This window comes from Bos indicus, chromosome 1 (assembly GCF_029378745.1).
Source record: "Bos indicus isolate NIAB-ARS_2022 breed Sahiwal x Tharparkar chromosome 1, NIAB-ARS_B.indTharparkar_mat_pri_1.0, whole genome shotgun sequence".
Lineage (NCBI taxonomy): Eukaryota > Metazoa > Chordata > Mammalia > Artiodactyla > Bovidae > Bos > Bos indicus.
In genome coordinates, this window is record NC_091760.1 from 99,942,669 (window position 1) to 99,964,047 (window position 21,379).

General features: G+C 38.5%; 1 protein-coding gene and 1 pseudogene across 5 annotated transcripts in view; one reads left to right on the top strand and one right to left on the bottom strand.

The window, feature by feature from the left end:
* LOC109564383 (leucine-rich repeat-containing protein 23-like) overlaps window positions 1-1,832 on the bottom strand; it is a 30,761-nt gene extending 28,929 nt beyond the window's left edge. For 2 of the 5 annotated variants that reach the window (XM_019967856.2, XM_070779555.1), the window contains exon 1: window positions 1,669-1,828. In XM_019967856.2, coding sequence (XP_019823415.2) covers window positions 1,669-1,694 — 26 coding nt within the window. In that variant the 5' untranslated portion in view covers window positions 1,695-1,828. Of the gene's footprint in view, window positions 1-1,668 lie in introns of all 5 variants that reach the window. The other 3 variants (XM_070779609.1, XM_070779467.1, XM_070779426.1) reach the window with 3 other exon arrangements.
* Window positions 1,833-7,394: 5,562 nt separating this feature from the next.
* On the top strand, window positions 7,395-16,617 carry LOC139181280 (peptidyl-prolyl cis-trans isomerase A pseudogene; annotated as a pseudogene).
* The last annotated feature ends 4,762 nt before the right edge of the window (window positions 16,618-21,379 follow it).

A 21,379-nucleotide genomic window follows, 5' to 3' on the forward strand; every position in this document is an offset into this window, starting at 1 on the left:
CTCCTTCAAAATTTGAAGATTAAAGTTTAAATTAGCAGCCTGGTTATCACTTTTACCCTGTCTCTGAAATAATTTTATAAAATGTACTGCTACTGCTGCTGCTAAGTCACTTCAGTCGTGTCCAACTCTGTGCGACCCCGTAGACGGCAGCCCACCAGGCTCCCCCATCCCTGGGATTCTCCAGGCAAGAACACTGGAGCGGGTTGCCATTTCCTTCTCCAATGATGAAAGTGAAAAGTGAAAGCAAAGCCGCTCAGTAGTGTTCAACTTGCAGCGACTCTAGGGACTGCAGCACCAGGCTCCGCCATCCATGGGATTTTCCAGGCAAGAGTACTGGAGTGGGGTGCATTGCCTTCTCCGAAAATGTACTAGCTTAAAAATAATAATATTGATCATAAATATCATTTTTTTTACAGAATTCATGAGTAAACTTCCTCTTGGTACAGTGTATTCAAGGGTGTTAGCAAGTAGGAAAAATAAATTTATAACTGGTCACAAAATTTCTACACATTTAAAAACTATTGATTCACCTGCCCATTTCTAATTATTTCAGTTTTTGACATTAAAATCAACATAACATCTACATACTGCTGAGATGAGATGTTCAGAGTTTGCTAACTAAAAGAAAACTTCTGTAATATAACTGCTTCAGCCTTTAAATCCCTACTTAAGCATGATTCCTATCTTAACTATAGGCAGTAAATTTAGGGAGCTATAAATAAATTTCACACAATCATGAAAGCATGATGTATTTCATCCTGTGAAGGTGCAAATCTCACTTTTTTAAGGATGAGAGCCAATTTAAACTCATATAAGGACAAAACATTCAAGTCCTTAAGAGACCTAATCATATATTGTCTAATTATCAGCATGCTTTGAGAAACATTTATGAAACAGCTATAAAATTTAGGAATGAGGAAACAAGTATTGGATTTTGGCCTCTAATTTAATCTGATTTATGACTTTATTGATCTAGTAAAAGTCCTGTTTTCTGGTAGTTATTTCATTTAAATGTAACTCATAGATGAAACTAATATTAACTATAATTAGTGGGTATTACCCCACTCCAGTACTGTTGCCTGGAAAATCCCATGGACGGAGGCGCCTGGTAGGCTGCAATCCATGGGGTCGTGAAGAGTCGGGCATAACTAAGTGACTTCACTTTTCACTTTCATGCACTGGAGAAGGAAATGGCAACCCACTCCAGTGTTCTTGCCTGGAGAATCCCAGGGATGGGGGAGCCTGGTGGGCTGCCGTCTGTGGGGTTGCACAGAGTCGGACATGACTGAAGCAACTTAGCAGCAGCAGCGGCGGCAGTGGATATTAACTAATAGATATTTCCTTCTGGCTGTCCTATCTGACCTTCCCCCTGAAGTTCACACACGCTCTCTTAACATGCTGTGTGTAGCTATAAATGTACCACTACTAGACAGTAAGTCCAGCTCTCTGTTACAGCAGTTTAGATAGATTACCTGAATTGCATTTGTAGCCAGTTGCCTGCATATAGGAGAGGCGGTGGCTCATTTCTCTAAGCAACAGTCATCAGTAACCCAGATTTCATTATTTTACATTTTTAAATGAAATTTAATCCAGGAACACACAAACCTCTGGTTGTCTGTTTTCTCTCAAGGAATGAATAAGACCACTTACAACATTTCATTTGCTTACCTTTCAGACATGTCTTGTTGGTGCATAAAGTTCCTCTGGCCTTCCTAAACCTATTTTTCTGAAGACATTTTTCATCCCATTCCCAGAAGAGCTGTCCAGCAAGAATCAACAGCCTCCTTTTGGGGTCTTCCATGTATTCACCGTGACCAAGGAAACAAGCTGTTACCTAGCAACCTGGCCCTTTAGGAGGTATTGTTACCAATCTCTTAGTGCTCATCAAAGGAATTCCTGTGCTCCTGGAGCAGCTAATGGTGAATGTTGTTTCCAGGGAGTTTTCTAAACTGTGGTATAACTGAACCTTGACTACAGAAACATAAATTATAGCAGAGGGAGCAAATGGCCCTGGCATCCCTGAAAAGTGTGCTGTCTTCAGCTCTATTATTTCTTGAATTGTCTGCATCTGGCTTGGGTTTAGTTGAAGTGGTACTCATGCAATGTATCCCTCAGTATTTGGTTTCATACTCCTCTTCTGTAGTTTCAGAACAAGCAGAAGGAGCAAAAGGGAAGTTATCTAATTCCAGCTTGAAACTTGCTCAGATAAAACACCTTGGACCTGAAGGTAGGGAATTCTGCCTTGTTCAGCACAAGGAAAGAAAAAGTATTTCAAAGCAAATGTTTACAACCTGTCACAGAAAAAGGATATCATATCATATTGTATTCTCATTTACTGATTCAAGAAGTCTGCTTATAGTACCTGCTATGTGTGTAGATAGCACTGTGAATTTTTAACTTCAGGAGCTGATAAAAGTTCTCTCAGCCTGCTCCTTGCATGCCTTCTTTCCTCCAAATAGAAAATGTGAGCTGTGCTTTTGAGGACTGAGAACTTGTTGTTTGCCAGAAGCACAGTAAACACTTTGATAGTCTCTACTGATTCAGAGAACAAGACATTCAGGAAACCATTTTATTCAAAACCTCATTTCAAAACAAGATGTTTGGCATGTCCTGGAAAAAAGCATTATGTCTCCATTTCTTTTTCCATGCAGTGGCAATCCATCCATAGGTAAAAATTTTCAGGAACCTTAGAGATCTGCTTCATATCAAAAGAGTGTAAACACATTCTCTACATTACGTTTCTGTTAGAATTTATATTACAAAAATGTTTCAGGCTGAAACTTACCATAAAAACTTTTTATGCTAAAAAATATCATTTGATATATTTGGTAAAGACCCACAATTGATTTGTTTCTGTCCAAGTTAGTATAATTAAGAAAAGCTATCAAATATCTATAATAATTAGATCTCAAATTTTCTGACTATTTTTCCCATGATGAGTAGAGATGCCAAATGGCAGACATTTCTTTACCCTCGTCATTTCTAAGCATCCTCAGAATTTCCCCAAGTCCAAAAATTGTAAACCAGTATTATCCCAAGATGAATTAATTAAATTATAAACTGGTCTTAATTAATCTTTTTAGCTTTTAGCCCCCCAAAACACACCATAGTTTCACTACCTCTGGCAAAAGCTATTCATACTCAAAGTTTTCATTCTGACTTTGCCAGAATCCTCAGATCCAATGTCTTCCCCAGTCTCCCAGTTGATCCTCACACTTTCTTCTCTATCTTCTAACTTCCAAGATCTCTGCTCCCATCCTTACTTCCACAAAGCAAACAGAAAGAAATTTCCTCAGGGTCCCATCATCCATTCATCCACTTACTCTCATCTTCCTGCCTATTTCTCATGCTTTCTCCTCATTTACAGGTATGACATCAGCACTTCTATTTTCATTTGTGGACTAGAGCCTATCCCTTCATCTCTACTCAAGACCATTGGTCCAGAAATTCTTCTGCATCATCAATTTCTCCTCTTCACTGCATCATTCCCACAAATGTATAAACATGCTGTGATTTTCCCCATTTAAAGCAGAAACCAAACAAAAATGCCCTGGATCCATTTCTCAATCCAGCTTCATCCCATTGCTTCACATCCATTACAGTGTGGGGAAAGCTTTACAAATGTTGTCTATGCTTGCTGCATCCAGTTCTCTTCCCATCCCTCTTGAACTCATTCAGGTGTTGTTTTCACTCTACTACTTCACTAGAACTACATTTGGCAAGGCCACTAATGACCTTCAAGTCACTAAATTCAGTGGTTGGTTCCTAGTTCTCATTTCCTTGATCTAGCCACTGTATTTGAAACATCGAGTTACTCTCTTCCCTGAAGTACTTTCTTCATTTGGCTTCTAGGACCCCACACTCCACTGGTTTTCTTTCTACTTTATAATCTCTTTTGCTGTTCCCTACTCATCCAACTAATGTCTTAATACTAATGTGTCCAAATCTCAGTCTTTAGACTTCTTTCTCTCTTAACTCACTCCATTAATGATCCTATCCAGTCTCATGGTTTTAAAAACAATTTCTATGCTAATGACTCCAATATTTATAACTCCATCCTAGACCCCCCTTCTCTCTCTTGAATTCCAGGCCTATATATTTACCTGCCTACTTGACATTCCCCTGGATGTTTCACAGTCGCCTCCATTTTAATATTCCCAAAATAAACTTCTAAATCTCCTATCCAGATCAACCCCTTTTATATCCTTCATTTACACAAACCCAAAATCATGGAATCATCCTTAACTACTCTTTTCTTTCAAATATTGCATCCAATCCCTGATGAAATCCTTTCAGCTCTAACTCAAAATATATTTAGAATCTGGCCACTTCCCATCTACTCCATGGCTACCACAGACCTCATATTTCTTTTTTTTTAACTTTGTATTTTGTATTGCAATATAGCCAATTCACAGTGTTGTGATAGTTTCTGGTGGACAGCAAAAGGACTCAGCCATACAGATACATGTATCCATTTTTCCCCACACTCCCCATCCAGGCTGCCACATAACATCAAGCAAAGTTCCCTGTGCTACTTATGGTACCATAAGACTCCATATTTCTCATTTATTTATTGAACTATAGAAACTATAGTAATGAGCACTAGCAATATTGTGTTAGTTTGGGTGTGAAGCAAGGATATTCAGAATATATATTTAGATTCTTTTCCATGATAGGTTATTATAAGATATTGAATATAGTCCCCTGTGCTACACAATGGGTCCTTGTTGTTTATCAACTTTATACAGTGGTGTGTATTTGTTAATCCCTAACTATTTATTTCTACCCTACTTTCTCCTTTGGTAACCATAAACTTGTTTCTAAGTTTGAATCTAGTTCTCGTTTGTAAATAAACTCATTGTATCATATTTTTAGTTTCCATATATAAGTGATATCACGTCATATCTGTCTTTCTCTGCTTGACTTTCTTCACTTAGTATGATAATCTCTAGGTCCATCCATATTGCCTCAATAGCGTTTCATTATTTTTATGGCCGAGTAATATTCCAATGTACATATATAGCACATCTTCTTAAACTAGTCATCTGTTCATGGGCACTTAGATTGCTTCCATGTCTTGGCTATTGTAAATAGTGCTTCTGTGAACACTGATGTGAGACCCCCATATTTCTTAACAGTCGTATTGCAACAGACACTTCACTAGTCTCCTGTTGCAAACAATGCCCCCCCACATTCTCTCCTCAAACACAACATGCAGAGTGATTCTGTTAGTCATTCTCCGTATCAAACACTCAAACGGTTATCTATGTCACAAAGAAAGGACCAGCATGCTTACTAGGAACTACAAGGCACTGATATATCTGGCATTAAAAAAAGTAATATCTCAAAATTAAAACTACTTTTGAACTGTCCTCAAAACAATCAAGATTCAAGTTGACTAAGGTTCTTTGACAACTACCTGGAAGCCCAGGTTGATACCTGATGTTAGACAATTAACTCTTTGAAAACATCCTTCTCCTTTTCTCTCTTATGGGCATCCCAGGTGGCGCTTTTGGTAATGAATCTGCCTGCCAATGCAGCAAACACAAGAGACTCGTGTTCGATCCTTAGGTGGGGAAGATCCCCTGGAGTAGGAAGTGACAACCCACTCCAACATTCTTGTCTGAAAAATCCTATGGACAGAGGAACCCGGCAGACTACAGTCCAAAGAGTTGCAAAGAGCTATACACGACTGAGTGACTAAGTATGCACACTACTTTTCTCTTAAGTTTCAGGACCAGTTAAAATAAGAAGTGTTCCAAATGTGGAATGTGAGCTATTAAAAAAAAGGCTACCATTTACAAGTGTTTCTCTGTATAATGGAGTGTTTTCTCAATATTGTGAAATAAAAACAAAAGGTAGAGTTTGTGGGTAGCTTCAGACAGTGGTAGCAGACTAGTTACCAGATCCCTAAGAGGTCCTCTTAACATGCAGCACACACACACTAGGTCCTCTGAGAAGTATACCAAACAAAAGGAAGGGAAGAGTGTGTCTACACAAAAACTCAGCAGACCTTGAGAACAGAGAGTACTAAAACTTCAAAATAACTATGAATTAAAAAAAAAAAAGATGAATCTTTTTTTCATCTCATGTGTGTCTCATTTGTTAGTCCTAGCCTCACTCCACAGCAGTATTTCAAGGAAAGCAAAAGCTGAGCAAGAAAAACTGTGGAAAGGACAGAAAAAGATGGAGTCCAATGTAGATCTAAAACTATCACAAGAAAAGATTAAGTCCAGCCTAACCAGGATGTGTTATGAAAATATCCACACAAATCAGAGGAAGGATTATTAGGGAAGAGACTTCAGAGTATGCCAGATGAAAAAGCCCAGGCATGATGTGAAGGGGACATCTTTGAAATAAGTAACTTCTGGGAGAGAAAAATGTGAAAAAAGAAGTGAGAACTTCCCTTTGGCAATTAGGAGGTGGAGACAAAGATAAAAGGGAAAACTTAAGGTCTTATAAAACAAAATAGCATCACTAGATGGAAGGACTCACAATTCACCCTGTGTCAGGTAATATCTCCCCCAGAGATGTCCATATCTGAATACCCAGAGCCTGGGAATGTGTTACCTTACTTAGAAAAAGGGAAGTAAGATAACAGATGGAATTAAGGTTGCTAATTAGCTGACTTCAAGACAGGGAAGAGTCTCTGGTTTCTCCAGGTGGATCCAATGTAATCACAAATGCCCTTAAACATAAGAGGAAGTAAAGAAAATTGGTGTCAGAGAAAGACAGCTAGCCATTCCTGGCTTTGCAGATGTAAAGAGGCCATGGGCCAAATAAGGAGGCCATGTAACACAAAAGCATTATCCATAAAAGAGAAAAAAATTGATAAACTAACCTTCATCAAAATTAAGACCTTATGCTCTTCAAAAGATACTTGTAAGAGAAAGAAATGGCAAGCAACTTGGAAAAATTATTTGCGAATACATATAATATATCCAGAATATATAAAAAATTCTCAAATTCAATAGTAAGGAGAAAGGGAAAGGAACTAAAAAAGTGGGCAAAATATTTGAAAGGAAGTTTGAGTACATATGTGGATGATGAATTAGCACATGAAAAGCATCAGTCATTAAGGGAATGCAAACTGAAACAACAAGATACCATTACACATCTATTAGAATGGTTAAAATTAAAAATAAAAAACTGCAAACAAACAAACAAAATTTCTAGCCAAAAGAAGTGAATGGACTAAAAATTACGATATATTCATACCGGGGAATTACATAGCAATAAAAATGAATTAACTAATGAAATGTAATCTATAGTAACAGAAAGCAGATCTGTTTGTTTGGAAATTGGGCAGGGAATATGCCCACCATTCATCAGAGCAAGAATAGGATTACAGCCTTGCAGGTGGTCCTACCCCAAGCCTCCTGCACTGCCCAGCCATGGTCAACCTCATCATTTTCTTCAATATCACCATCAACAACAAGCCTTTGGGCCACATCTCCTTTTAGCTATTTGCAGACAAAGTTCCAAAGACAACAGAAAACTTTCATGCTCTGAGAACTGGGGAGAAAGGATTTGGTTACACAGATTCCTCCTTTCACAGAATAATTCCAGGATTTATATGCCAAGGTGGTGACTTCAGAGGCCATAATAGCACTGGTGGCAGTGCCATCTTTGGGGAGAAATTCATAATGAGAATTTCATCCTGAAGCATACAGGTCCTGTAATCTTATCCATGGCAAATGTTGACCCTAACAAAAATGATTCCCAGTTTTTCATCTGCCAGGCTGAGACTGAGTGGTTGGATGGCAAGCATGTGGTCTTTGGCAAGGTGAAAGAGGGCAAGAATACTGTGGAAGCCATGGAGAGCCTTGAAATGGAAAACCCAGCAATATCACCATTGCTGACTTTTCTGGACAAACCCAGCAAATTTGACTTGTGTTTTATCTTTAAGAAAAAAAATAATGGGATAATGAAGGTGTACTTAAAAACATTTTTGGATAATGGATAACAAACAATATAATGTATGTTATATTGATTGTGATGGTTTCACAGGTATATACATATGTCAAAGCTTATCAAATTGTTTTCTTCAAATCTGTGCAGTTTATTATATGTCAATCACACACATACACAGAGAGAGACAGGGAAAGAGTATGTGTGTGTGTGTGTGTGTGTGTGTGTGTGCGCATGTGTGCGTGTGTATGAGAGAAAGACAGAGCCACAGAGAGGAAGAAGGATAAAAGGAGGAGAAGTGAGAGAAGGAAAAAGGAAATAGAATGAGAAGTAAAATGCTGTGGAGGTATAATAAAACTATAACAGCCACTCATAAGCTCAATCTCAAATTTCTGTGCTCATGGAAATAGCCCTATTTTCCTCACTGATTATCTTTATCAGTAATGTATATTTGAACTTCAAAATGAGCTTAAATGAACAGCCTACTGCTCTAATCTCTTTTATACACGTGAGTTCCACTAAGTGGTTATTTCTTTACAGGGATGCATTGCCTACAGATATTGAAAAAATACTGTTTTGCTTTATTTTTGACACTCAGAAAGCCCTTCTAAAATGAACCTGAATATTTACTAGGAGTACTGCTGATGCATTTTGACTTATTGTATTTTGTCATGAAATGGTGATTTGCTAGGCAGGCAAGGTGATCCATCTAAGCCCCCACATCCCCTTCAACACTTTAGGCAGAGTTGTGCTTGTATCTATTTTATAAATGGATTTCTGCGTAAGATTTAGATTGATAAAAAGCTGGTTAATAATTGGCAATTCCCATGGAAATGGAAACCAGGGAATAGCAGAAAAATGAACTCAGAACATGATGCCAGGAAGGACAGGCCAGTTTGCAAAACTGCAGCAGGGGAAAGCAGAGGGGCACTCAGGAAGTGAAGGGTGAGATGAAGAGCGTAGGTTTGGAGATGGTGCCCTATAATGAGTACTATCAAACAAGATTACTCGGGGATAGTCTTCACCTCTACCAAATTCTTCCAGACATATACAAATGAGTAACTAACTAGCCTTCCTCTGCTCTTTCTCCATAATGATCTTTTTGCCTTATACTAAGTAACTAATACCCATAGTACTTTCCCTGTGTATATCATTCACTACTTGATATCTCTCATGCCAAACACAGTGACTAGAATATCATAAGCATGAAATAAGTTCTGGTTAAATGAATGAGCAACAGTGCAGGGTCTAGAGCCATCCTTCTGAATCAGAAGATGGAGGGAGTTCACAGCTGAGAAGTGGTCACTAAGCTGCAGAATATTTCACTGTGTTAACTACTGAGAAAAGTTTGTGTGTTTACAAAGGCATAGATTAAAGAAAACATTTCAAGAGCCTTCTTTCAGTAGAAACGCACTTTAGTCCCCAACAGATTGATCTAGAATCTTCAGAAAAACAAGTGCATATTTTCCTATGAGAGTGTGAAGAATAACTGATAGGCAAATAAGGGAAAAACTGAGAAAAATTCCATGGCATTTCTAACGCAGATGTATGGATTCTGCCTCACATTCCATTCTTTGGGGAGAAAATAACCATGAGAAAAAGTGTTCATTTCCTTCCTGTAAGGTTAAATTGGAGACAAATCAAGGTTTTGCCCTTTCTTTTTCCTGCGATGTGAACAGTTCTGTGCTCCGTGTAGCAGAATTTTGAGGACCTGGCTAGGGTCTTGTACCTAACAGGTACTCAATCATGAGGTGACACCAGAGAATTGGGAGTTCTTTGAGAGATGACTTTATTAATTAGAAGAGAAAAAGATCTTACCTTCAGAGAAGCAGAACAAGGACTTGAGCAGTACCCATTAAAAGGCAGACTAAGAGAGTTCTAAACTTAAGCTGGAAGAAATTATTATTAGGCAAAAATGATTAATAGAATGTATGAGATGGGTCAGGTTTCTGGCATTTTAAATCTTTTTAAATATCCTTGCTACATGAGAAATCTTCTATATGTATATTTGCATGTGCTGTGTTATGTTCAGTTGCTCAGTCATGTCCAACTCTGTGTTACCTTGTAGACGATAGCCTGCCAGGCTCCTCTGTCCATGGGATTTCCCAGGTAAGAATACTGGAGTGGGTTGCCATGCCCTCCTCCAGGGGATCTTCCCAACCCAAGGATCGAACCAGCATCTCCTGCATCTCCTTAACTGCCGGTGGATTCTTTACCTCTGAGCCACTGGGAAACCCCTTTGCATGTGTATGTTTATGTATAATATAAATTTTTAATCTAAAGTTGAATTCACTTAAAAGTAGCTCATGCTGCAAAGTCATAAAGTAGTACTTTCCATTTTGAGTCTTTTCTAAATACACACAAAAAATTAGTTAATTGGCAATGAATTAACAGTTTTTTATATAAAATAACCAAAAACAGCAAAAATACTATATACATTCATCATTTCTAAAATTAAAAGATTGCATAATCCATGTAAGAAAAATACTATCTTAAAAAATATTTCATTAAATTAACAAACTATCTCTGTTTTAAAAAAAAAAAAACAACTCTATTATGTTTTCTTTATTTTCCCTGTTTGCCCTTGGCTTTGCTGATACTAACTGTGGTCCGTCTTTGGGTCTCTGGCAGTCACTGCTCTGGAGTCAATTCTAAGAAGGAAGCAGGCTGCTGGACTGTGCATAATGGAGTAGGAACATTTTATTGATATTTATTTAGCAGATTTATCATCCTGAAACTCACAGATGGACATAGGGCATGTCATGCTAATATAACTCATGTGTTATGGTATGATAACATCATTTGTACACAAGGGGTTTATGTGAAATATGAAGAAAGTCTTGCTTGCTTTCAGATAAATAATGGGATGAGTTAGCTAAACTCTGGAGACCTAAATTTTGAGTACAGGATGCTTCTGATAAAAGAAGTAAGAAAATAAACTAAATAGTATTCTATTTGGAGTTGCCTCACATCTGATGTTATATTACTGCTGATTCTTAGAATATTAAAATTTTTCTTATATATATATCATCTTTTCTTACTTAATACATGCTAACCAATAGGTTATGAAAATTATATTCTCTACAATAGAAGCAGCAACCAGCCAAATCCCAATGAAACTCATTTTAAAAATTGTTCATTTGCAAAAATATATATGCCAAGAATTCTACTTTGTTTTGCCAGTGTCCAGTAAAATGAGTAATATTTCCCAGTCATAAAGAGTTGCTCTTTTATGGGTGTGCATGCTAAGTTACTTACAACTCATTTTAACCCTTAGACTATAGCTTGCCAGCCTCCTCTGTCCATGGAATTCTCCAGGCAAGAACACTGGAGTGGGTTGCCATGCCCTCCTCCAGCTTTTTTAGAAGAAGAAGATTAATAGAATTGGGAAAGACTAGACATTTCTTCTGGTAAATCCCATGGGCGGAGGAGCCTGGTAAGCTGCAGTCCTTGGGGTCGCTGAGTCGGACACGACTGAACGACTTGACTTTCACTTTTCACTTTCATGCATTGGAGAAGGAAATGGAAACCCACTCCAGTGTTCTTGCCTGGAGAATCCCAGGGACGGGGGAGCCTGGTGGGCTGCCGTCTATGGGGTTGCACAGAGTCGGACACGACTGAAGCGACTTAGCAGCAGCAGCAGACATTTCTTCAAGAAAATTGAAGATATCAAAGGAACATTTCATGCAAGGATGGACATGATAAAGGACAGGAATGGTAAGGCCCTGACAGAGGCAGGAGAAATTAAGGAGAGGTGGCAAGAATACACAGAAGAACTATTTTTAAAAGGTGTCAATGACCCAGGTAACCGTGATGGTGTGGTCACTAGATGTCACTAGAGCCAGACATCCTGGACTGTGAAGTCAAGTGGGCATTAGGCAGCATTACTATGAATAGAGCTAGTGGAGGTGATGGGATTCTAGTTGAGCTATTTAAAATCCCAAAAGATGATGCTGTTAAAGTGCTGCACTCATATTTCACCAAGTCTGGAAAACTCAGTAGTGGCCACAGGACTGGTAAAGGTCAGTTTTTATTCCAATCTCAATGAAGGGCAATGTCAAAAATGTTCAAACTACTGTACAATTGCACTCATTTACCATGCTAGAAAGGTTAATTTTGAATTTTTGCTGGATCTGCTTCTGTGACTTTAACTCTCATCTTGCCACTTCTGTAAGATAAATAATGGCCTGCCTCAGAGAGATAACCTGAACTGCCCACCTGTGAAGGACTGTAAGAAAATGAAACTAACACAGTCCCCTGCCTGAGGCTTGCCATACTAGGGGACATTTGCAAGGATTGAATAGTTTTTTTTACTTTGTTTCCTCACCTCCACTGCCCATCTCTGATCCATAAAGGAATCTGGAAATCAGGCCCTGATAAGATGGTTATTTTGAGGCACTAGCCTGCCATCTTCTCAGTCAACTTGCTCCGAATAAAGTCCCTTCCTGATCCCAACACTTCGTCTTGGATTCATTGACTTATCCTGTGGCAAGCAGAGCAAGCTTAGACTCAGTAAAACTAACACGTGAAATGAGTGCAATTGTATGATTGTTTGAACGTTCTTTAGCATTGCATTTCTTTTAAATTGGAATGAAAACTGATCTTTCCCAGTCCCATGACCAAGTGCTGAGTTTTCCAAATTTGCTGACATATTGAGTGCAGCACTTTAGCGGCAGCATCTTTTAAACTTTGCAATAGTTCACCTGGAATTCCATAACCTCTGTCTGTATTTCTTCAAGCACTCTGTCTACCAGATCTAATCCCTTGAATCTATGTATTTTCTCCACTGTATAATCTTAAGGGGTTTGTATAATCTTAGGTCACTGTATAATCTTAGGTCATACCTGAATGGCATAAATCTGGAATATTAAAATTATAAGCAAATAGAAGTGAAACTAACTTCTTCTTCCGTAATAAGTGAGGGGAGACCGTTGGACCTCTGTGGAACAGAATTTGAGTATCATTGTCTATAGACAAAAATTATTCCGCATTGTATCAGTTATTTATAAAGCACAGAGTTAATAGCTCCCATCAAATTGAAATTAGATAAGACAAGAAGGTGTGTTCTAGATAAAGGCCAGGCAACCTCCTGACCTCTGGTCAAATTTGTCCTACAGTTACTTTTGATAAGACCTGTAGGTAAGAACCCTTTTTACATTTTTAAAGGGTTGTAAAAACAAACCAAAAACCAAGCAATAGCAACAAAGAATATGCTACAGAAGTATATGCGGCCCTTATAGAAATAGCTTGTTGATCCAACTTTTTGACCTTTGCTCTATTGCAGAGGCCAGCAAAACATGCCATCCATCCAGATGGTTGCATTAGTTTTATAAGTTAGGTTTTATTGAAACATAGACATACACACACATGCATTTTTAAAAATTTACTCTCTATGGCTATTTTAGTATTACAGTGGCAGAATTTAAGTTATAACAGAGCAAAGCCAAAACACTGACTGTATGATCCTTGTTAAGAAAAGTTTGGCTTTACCTCCTTAGACAATACATGGTTCTCCAATAAAACACGGAGTTATTCCTCCTGGGAAGATCTTTTGCTTTTCCTGTTTCTATTTTTTCTTCTCTTTCCTTTACTTGGTTTACCCCATTTTTTCTTCCTGTCATCCATAATTCTTTTTCATATGTTTCCTCCTCTTTAACTCTTTCTTTCTCCATTAAATAGCTATAATGTGGAACCAAAATATAAAATTTTTAAAGTAATTTATGAAATGAATTTTTAGATGTCTTATTAAATCTAAAATAAGAAGAGACCTTTTTCTCACCACATCCAATGCCCTAAGAGTCTCAAGTTAAGTGAAAGTTACTTTTCACTGTGATATATACCTATGTCTATGGGTCAGTGATTCTTAAAAGGACCCCTTACTTGAGAAACAAGAATGGGCGGGTCCAGTTAGTTGCCTTCCCTTTTCCAGCCAAAACAAGGAACACTTATTGATGTTTCAGTGAGAAAGTGACTTAATAACATCTTTTTTGAATGGCTCTTTACTCCCACTGGTATGTACACAAGGCAGTGTGAAGTTGAGATTGACTAATCATGGTATAATTTCTGCATTTTAAAATATAAATATATAAATATAATATAGATTATATCATAAATATACAGTGTAATGTCAGCGTTTTTTAAAACCACTATTCCCAAGCAGTGAAAGATTTACAAGGAAAAGTTTTCTGTCCCTGTTTCCTCTGCTGATTCTTTTTTGTTTCCCTAATCCCCTCTAGATCTCCTTTATTTCATCACTTTACTTCTGTTAATGTCTTAAGTGTCATTTTTTCAAACCATTACCCTTGATCTTCTTTTATTTGTGCATTCTATGTCTGAAAACTCACATTTACTCTTATTTTAACTACCAGCTAATGATTCCCAGTCCGTATCTTTAACTGAGAAGAATAACTAAGGGAAACAGTGAGAGACATTATTTTCTTGGACTCCAAAAATCACTGCAGACAGTAACTGCAGCCATGAAATTAAAAAACACTTGCTTCTTGGAAGAAAAGCTGTGACAAATCTAGACAGCATATTAAAGAGCAAAGACATCACTTTGCAGACAAAGGTCCATCTACAGATGTAAGAGTTGAACCATAAAGAAGACTGAGTGCCAAAGAGTTGATGCTTTCAAACTGTGGTGTTGGAGAAGACTCTTGAGAGTCCCTTGGACTGCAGGGAGATCAAACCAGTCAATCCTAGAGGAAATCAGTTCTGAACATTCCGTACTCATGCTGCAGCTGAAGCTCCAATACCTTGGCCACTTGACATGAAGAGCCGATTCATTAGAAAATACCCTGATGCTGGGAAAGATTGAAGGCAAGAGGAGAAGGGGATGACAGAGGATGAGGTGATTGGATGGCATCACCAACTCAATGGACATGAATTTGAGCAAACTCTGAGAGATGGTGAAAGACAGGGATGCCTGGCATGCTGCAGTCCATGGTATCGCAAAGAGCTGGAGACAACCGAGGGACTGAGCAACAACAACAACAATAGATGTGGCATGTATATATGCATAATACTTATATTAAATGGTCATCTCTAGTTCAGTGTTATTGGGTTGAGCTCAATACACCCCATAAACTTTTATTTATGCATTCTTCCTCATCAACATTAACTTAAGAAACAACCCAAACTCAATTTACCCACACTTTCAATTGATCTTAAATTTTTATTTTTATTGCAAGGGGATGTCTGCAACTTACATTGGAATACATTGAAAAAGGAACAACAGGTGAATGTACTGAGAGATGGATAGATGAATAGATGGATAGATGGAGAGATGGATAGATGAATATGATAAAGAAGGTATAATGAAATGTTAATTGTAGAATTAGGTGATGGGTATATGAGAAGGGAAAGGCCAGGCAGAAAGGGAAAGACAAATTGCAGAGTTCCAGAGAATAACAAGGAGAGATAAGAAGACTTTCTTAAATAAACAAAGCAAAGAAATAGAGGAAAACAACAGAATGGAAAGACTAGAGATCTGTTCAAGAAAATTAGAGAGATGAAGGGGACATTTCATGCAAGGGTGGGCACAATAAAGGACAGAAATGGTAAGGACATAACAGAAGCAGAAAAGATTAAGAAGAGGCAGCAAGAATACACAGAAGAACTATACAAGAAAAGTCATAATATGTCAACAAATTTGGAAAACTCAGCAGTGACCACAAGACTGGAAGAAGTCAGTTTTCATTCCAATCTCAAAGAAAGACAATGCCAAAAAATGTTCAAATTACTGTACGATTGCACTCATTTCACATGCTTGCAAACTAATGCTCAAAATCCTTCAAGCTAGGCTTTACCAGTAGGTAAACTGAGAACTTTCAGATGTAAAATCTGGTTTTAGAAAAGGCGGAGGAACCAGAAATCTAATTGCCAACATTCACTGGGTCATGGAGAAAGCAAGAGAGTTCCAGAAAAACATCTACTTCTGCTTCACTGACTATGCTAAAGCCTTTGACTGTATGGATCACAACAAACTGTAGAAAATTCATGAAGAGATGGAAGTACCTGACCACCTTACCTGTCTCCTGAAAAACCTGTATGCAATTCAAGAAACAACAGCTAGAAGTGAACATGTAACCATAGACTGGCTTCAGATTCAGAAAGGAGTATGAAAAGGCTCTATATTGTCACTCTGCTTATTTAACATTTGTAGAGCACATCATGTGAAATATCAGGCTGGATGAATCACAAGCTGGAATCAAGATTGCCAGGAGAAATATCAACAGCCTCAGACATGCAGATGATACCACTCTGATGGCAGAAAGTGAAGAGGAACCAAAGAGATTCTTAATGAAGGTGAAACAAGATTGGGTGAAAAAACTGGCTTGAAACTCAACATTAAAAACAACTAAGGTCTCGGCATCCAGTCCCATCACTTCATGGCATGGCAACTAGGAGGGAAAAAGTGGAAGCAGTGACAGATTTTTCCCACTCTTGGGCTCCAAAATCACTGTGGATGGTGACTGCAGCCATGAAATTTAAAAACGCTTGCTCCTTGGAAGAAAAGCTGTGACAAACCTACACAGCATGTTCAAAAGCAGAGACATCACTTTGCAGACAAAGCTCTGTATAGTCAAAGCTATGGTTTTCCAGTAGTCATGTAGAGATGTGAGAGTTAGACCGTAAAGAAGACTGAGCTGAGCATCCAAGGAAGAATTGATGCTTTCAGACTGTGGTGCTGGAGAAGACTCTTGAGAGTCCCTTGGACTGCAAGGAGATCAAATCAGTCAATCCTGAAAGAAATCAACCCTGAAGATTCATTTTAAGGATTGATGCTGAAGCTGAAGCTCTAATACTTTGGCCACCTGTTGGGAAGAGCTGCCTTATTGGAAAATACACTGATGCTGGTAAAGATTGAAGGCAGAAGAGGGCGGCAGAGGATAAGATGGTTGAATAGCATCACTAACTGAATGGACATGAATATGAGAAAATTCCAGGAGATAATGGAGGACAGAAGAGCCTGGCATGCTAAGTCCATGGGGTCACAAAGAGTCAAATAGGACTTAGCTACTGAGCAACAACAAATACGGGTACTCACTGTAAGATACTAGACATTTTGTAAGTTTTTTTTTTTTTTTGAATCCGTTAGAAAAGTCTTTCAATCTGCCCCAAGAAGTCTTTAGTTTCCACCACTGCTTTACCTTAGACCCTCATCTCTTTCCTAAGCTATCATGTTTGCCCCTAGTGGGTACTCCTAAGGAAATTCCCCTGAAATGCTGCTACTCAAAGAGTGTTTCACAGAGCAGTAATCAGCCAGCACATCACCTGGGAGCTTGTAGTAAATGCAGGTCTCACCAGGCATATTAAATCAGAATTCACAGTTAGGAAGATCCCCAAACAATTTGTACAAACTTGAAAGTGTTGAGAAGCTCAGCTGTATATGACAACTTTAGCCTCCATCACTCCATTGCCTGAAACCCTTCAGTGGGTTTCATTGTATAGTGTGATATCTGAGAACTTCAGAGTGGTTGCCTATTTAGAACATTTCAAATATTAATATTTCCAAGGCACATGTGTTGTGTCTCATTCTAATTGCCCTTTCTCTAACACTCTCCACATACCTTAACACAACCTACCTCTTTGTCCTTCAAAATAATTTAGTCCACATTGCTTTCTTATTACTCTGGCAATATCTTTATAGTACCCCTATATTTTAACTTTTGGGGGATAAGAAGATATCTGTTACTTTTCCCAATAAGCTGTGAACCTCAAAAAAAAAAAAAAAAACCAGAAAACATGTCTTATTCGTGATTACATTCCAAGTATTAGCACACTTCGTGTTGTGGATGTGAGTTATTTAAAAATGCTTATTGAACTTAACCCAGAAGGAGGTGACTATTCCTGAAGGTGTGGAGAGTTGGTTCAGAAAGAGAGGTGGAAAGGTGAACAAACAAGGAAAACCAAATTTTACTACAGCTACATTCGTTTAACTATATCTACCTATCTATATCTACTTTCCAGATCCTGACTTTATTCATAACAAAATAGCTATTTCATTAACTGTGTATATACTGAATTCAAATGAAAAAGCCATATAAATGTTGTCACCATATATTTACTGAATTTATTAGAACAAGGTTAGTCTTATTAAGATGTAATATTGCTTTTGTTGTACTTAAAGAGATCTCCTAAATGCTTGTTTTCCAAAAGTTATAGCAATTATATTTATCAGTTTTCATGCATAATAGATGAAAATACAATGTCATATTTATCAACAAAGGCAACGAAATGTTATTTAGATATTCATTAGGCAATCAGTCACCCATCAACAAAGCATAATTCAAATCTCATTTTGACGTTTGCCTGTGAGACTATTACAACTAAATAGAAAATTAAGTATTTTGTGTATATACCTTTGTAGTAGGGTAAATCAGAGCTTTAAGAAAAAAAAAAGAGAGAGAGACTAATAATTCTTATCATGGATCATAAAAATAAATTCTTGCAATTTAAACCCTAATTCCATTCACCCTCCAATAAAAAGCAATTTTAATCTTATTAGTAGAATAATAAAATATATTTTTTAAAAAAGTAAAGTATGTTGGTAGAATTCATCTAATTTTGAAATAATATTTTAGATGCCAATCACAAGAACTAAGTAAGCTATTTATTATTTTACACAGAGCTAATAAACTGAGAAATGGAAATTATTTTCCAACCTCCTTCCTTCCACAATGTTTATTGAACGGTTGCATTGAGCAAAACATTGTGCTATGCTAGGTTCCATGGATACAAAGATAAAGCATTCCTTTATTCATTCCAGAAATATTTAGCACCTTCTACATGCCAGACACTGTCCTAAGCCTTGAAGATACAGCAGTGAATGGACAAAGACTTGTGCTTTTAGAGTTTATATTCTAGTGGGTGAGACAGACAAACAAATGGGTAAGGAGTACAATTACAGATAGGTGATCTGAAAAGTATAAGAAGGGGTAATGGCAGAGTATATAAGGTTGGGGAGCAGGAGAGGATGCTATTTTAGGTACAATAGCCAGGAAAGACCATTCAGGAGAAGACAATATCTGAACAGAGAACTGAAAGAATTGAAAAAGTGAGCAATTTGAAGAATGGGACAGGAGAGGTATTCCAGGCAGAGAGAACAGCAGACATAGAGACTCTAAGATGAGATTGAACTTGGGGTATTTTCAACAAGGAGAAAGGTGAAGCTACTGGAACTCAGGGACGCAGGTAGAGGCTGGTAGAACATAGGGTCAGGAGGGGAGACATGATCTGAGGGTCATTTGATGAGTCTGGATTTTATTTAAAATATGCTGGGAAGCCACTCATGAGATTTAAGCAGGGAAAGTTTGTGAAATGATTCTCTTTTTAGAAAGATCACCCCAGCTACCATGTGGAGAAATAATCACAGAGAAACAAATGGAAGCAAATATTGGGCTAAGAGGCCATTACAGCAGTTCAGGAAATAAACAGCAGTGTCTTAGGTGTCTTAAATTTCTTTCCAAAGGTAGACGTGCATGCATGTGTCCTCAGTCATTTCAGACTTGTCCAACTTTTTGCAACCCTATGGGCTGTAGCCCACCAGGCTCCTTTGTCCATGGGATTCTCCAGGGTGAGAATACTGGAGTGGGTTGCTGTACCCTCCACCAGGGGATCTTCCCAACCCAGGGATCAAACTGGTGTCTCCTACCTTGCAGGAGGATTTTTTACCACTGAGCCACCAGGGAAGTCCCATAGGTAGATCAGATCAGATCAGATCAGTCGCTCAGTTGTGTCCGACTCTTTGCGACCCCATGAATCGCAGCACGCCAGGCCTCCCTGTCCATCACCAACTCCCAGAGTTCACTGAGACTCACGTCCATCGAGTCAGTGATGCCATCCAAACAGTGATGCCATCCAGCCATCTCATCCTCTGTCGTCCTCTTCTCCTCCTGCCCCCAATCCCTCCCAGCATCAGAGTCTTTTCCAATGAGTCAACTCTTCACATGAGGTGGCCAAAGTACTGGAGTTTCAGCTTTAGCATCATTCCTTCCAAAGAAATCCCAGGCTGATCTCAGGTAGATAGAAGTGATTCAATTGGAGATATACTGTAGAGGTAAAGCTGAGAGGTATTGTGTTTGATTTAGATTTAAGGGAACTGGAGGAGAATAATAACAATAATAATAATAAAGACTTCTGTGTTTAAGTGATAAAGTGAATAGTGAATAGTGAGCTAAGATGGTAAGAGGAGGCAGAAGTCTGTGGAGAAATTGAGATGATATAAGAGGCTTCCTTCCTTGGTGGCTCAATTGGTAAAGAATCCGCCTGTAGTGCAGGAGACCTGGGTTCAATCCCTGGGTTGGGAAGATCCCCTGGAGGAAGGAAAGGCTACCCAGTCCAGTATTCTGGCCTGGAGAATTTCATGGACTATATAGTCCATGGGGTTGCAAAGAGTTGGACACAATCGAGCAACTTTCACCCTCACCCTAGACATCAAAGTGGAAAGGCTAAGCAGGCAGTTTGATATGTACAACTGGAGCTCAGAGGACAGGTCAGGGTTTGTAGAACAAATTAAGGAGTAATCCCCACATAGATGACATTTGAAGCCCAGGGGCTGGATGACATCACCTAAGGAAAAAATAAATGAAAGAAGAGGCTTAGCTCTTATGCAAGTCGTAATATCTAGATCCAATGAGGAAGACTGAGAAGGTGCAGCCAATAATATAGGAGGAAACCCAGGAAGCAGATCAAGCTTCTTGGGTGTATAACCCATGCAGCGCACAGCGCTTTGCACTCAGAAGGGCCCCATACTTGATTGCTCAGCTGCCACCAATTCTTACTTATCTTTGATCTTATGTTTTGTAGGTGAAGTTTGATGGGACAATGGAATGTGCAAGTGAGGAGAGAAGATACACACATTATGTATATCGGCCATTCCTTGACACCCCCATTAACATTCCTGATGCTGCATAAGCACAGAGTTCTAGGGGACCCATGTTGCTTGGGTGTTCAGTGAGACTCAAATCAAGGACAGGTAAGCGAATTACACCTACAACAGAGCAAGGGTGGTGCTGGTGCTGACAGCGTCTAGAGGCGGTACTTTCTGTTCAAACCAAAAGTTGCTTTTAGAGCAGAAGAAGGCAATGGTGACCTAAAAAGCATGAACAACCAAAGAACCCTATCCTGTCCTTTCTTACTTATGCTGCTGTTAACATTTGATGGGGTCCTGATGTTCATCGCTTACAAAAGCAATTGTTTTCTCACAAATGGTAGAAAGGAAAGCCTGAGGTAGACTCAGTGTTCCCTGAAAATCATCTCTGTAGATTCTGCTGGGCCATGAAAGTTTTAAAGGAAAGGAAGGAAGTAATTTCAGTTAATCACTGAGATAGGGGGTCAGGGTCATCACCATCCCCCACTGTTGCAGACTTGTGTGTGGGCTTTTCACTCCTCGAAACATTCCTCTAGAAGTTATCTTCTTCACATGGTCACACAATTTGTTAGGAAGATTACTGAAAGGGAAGCT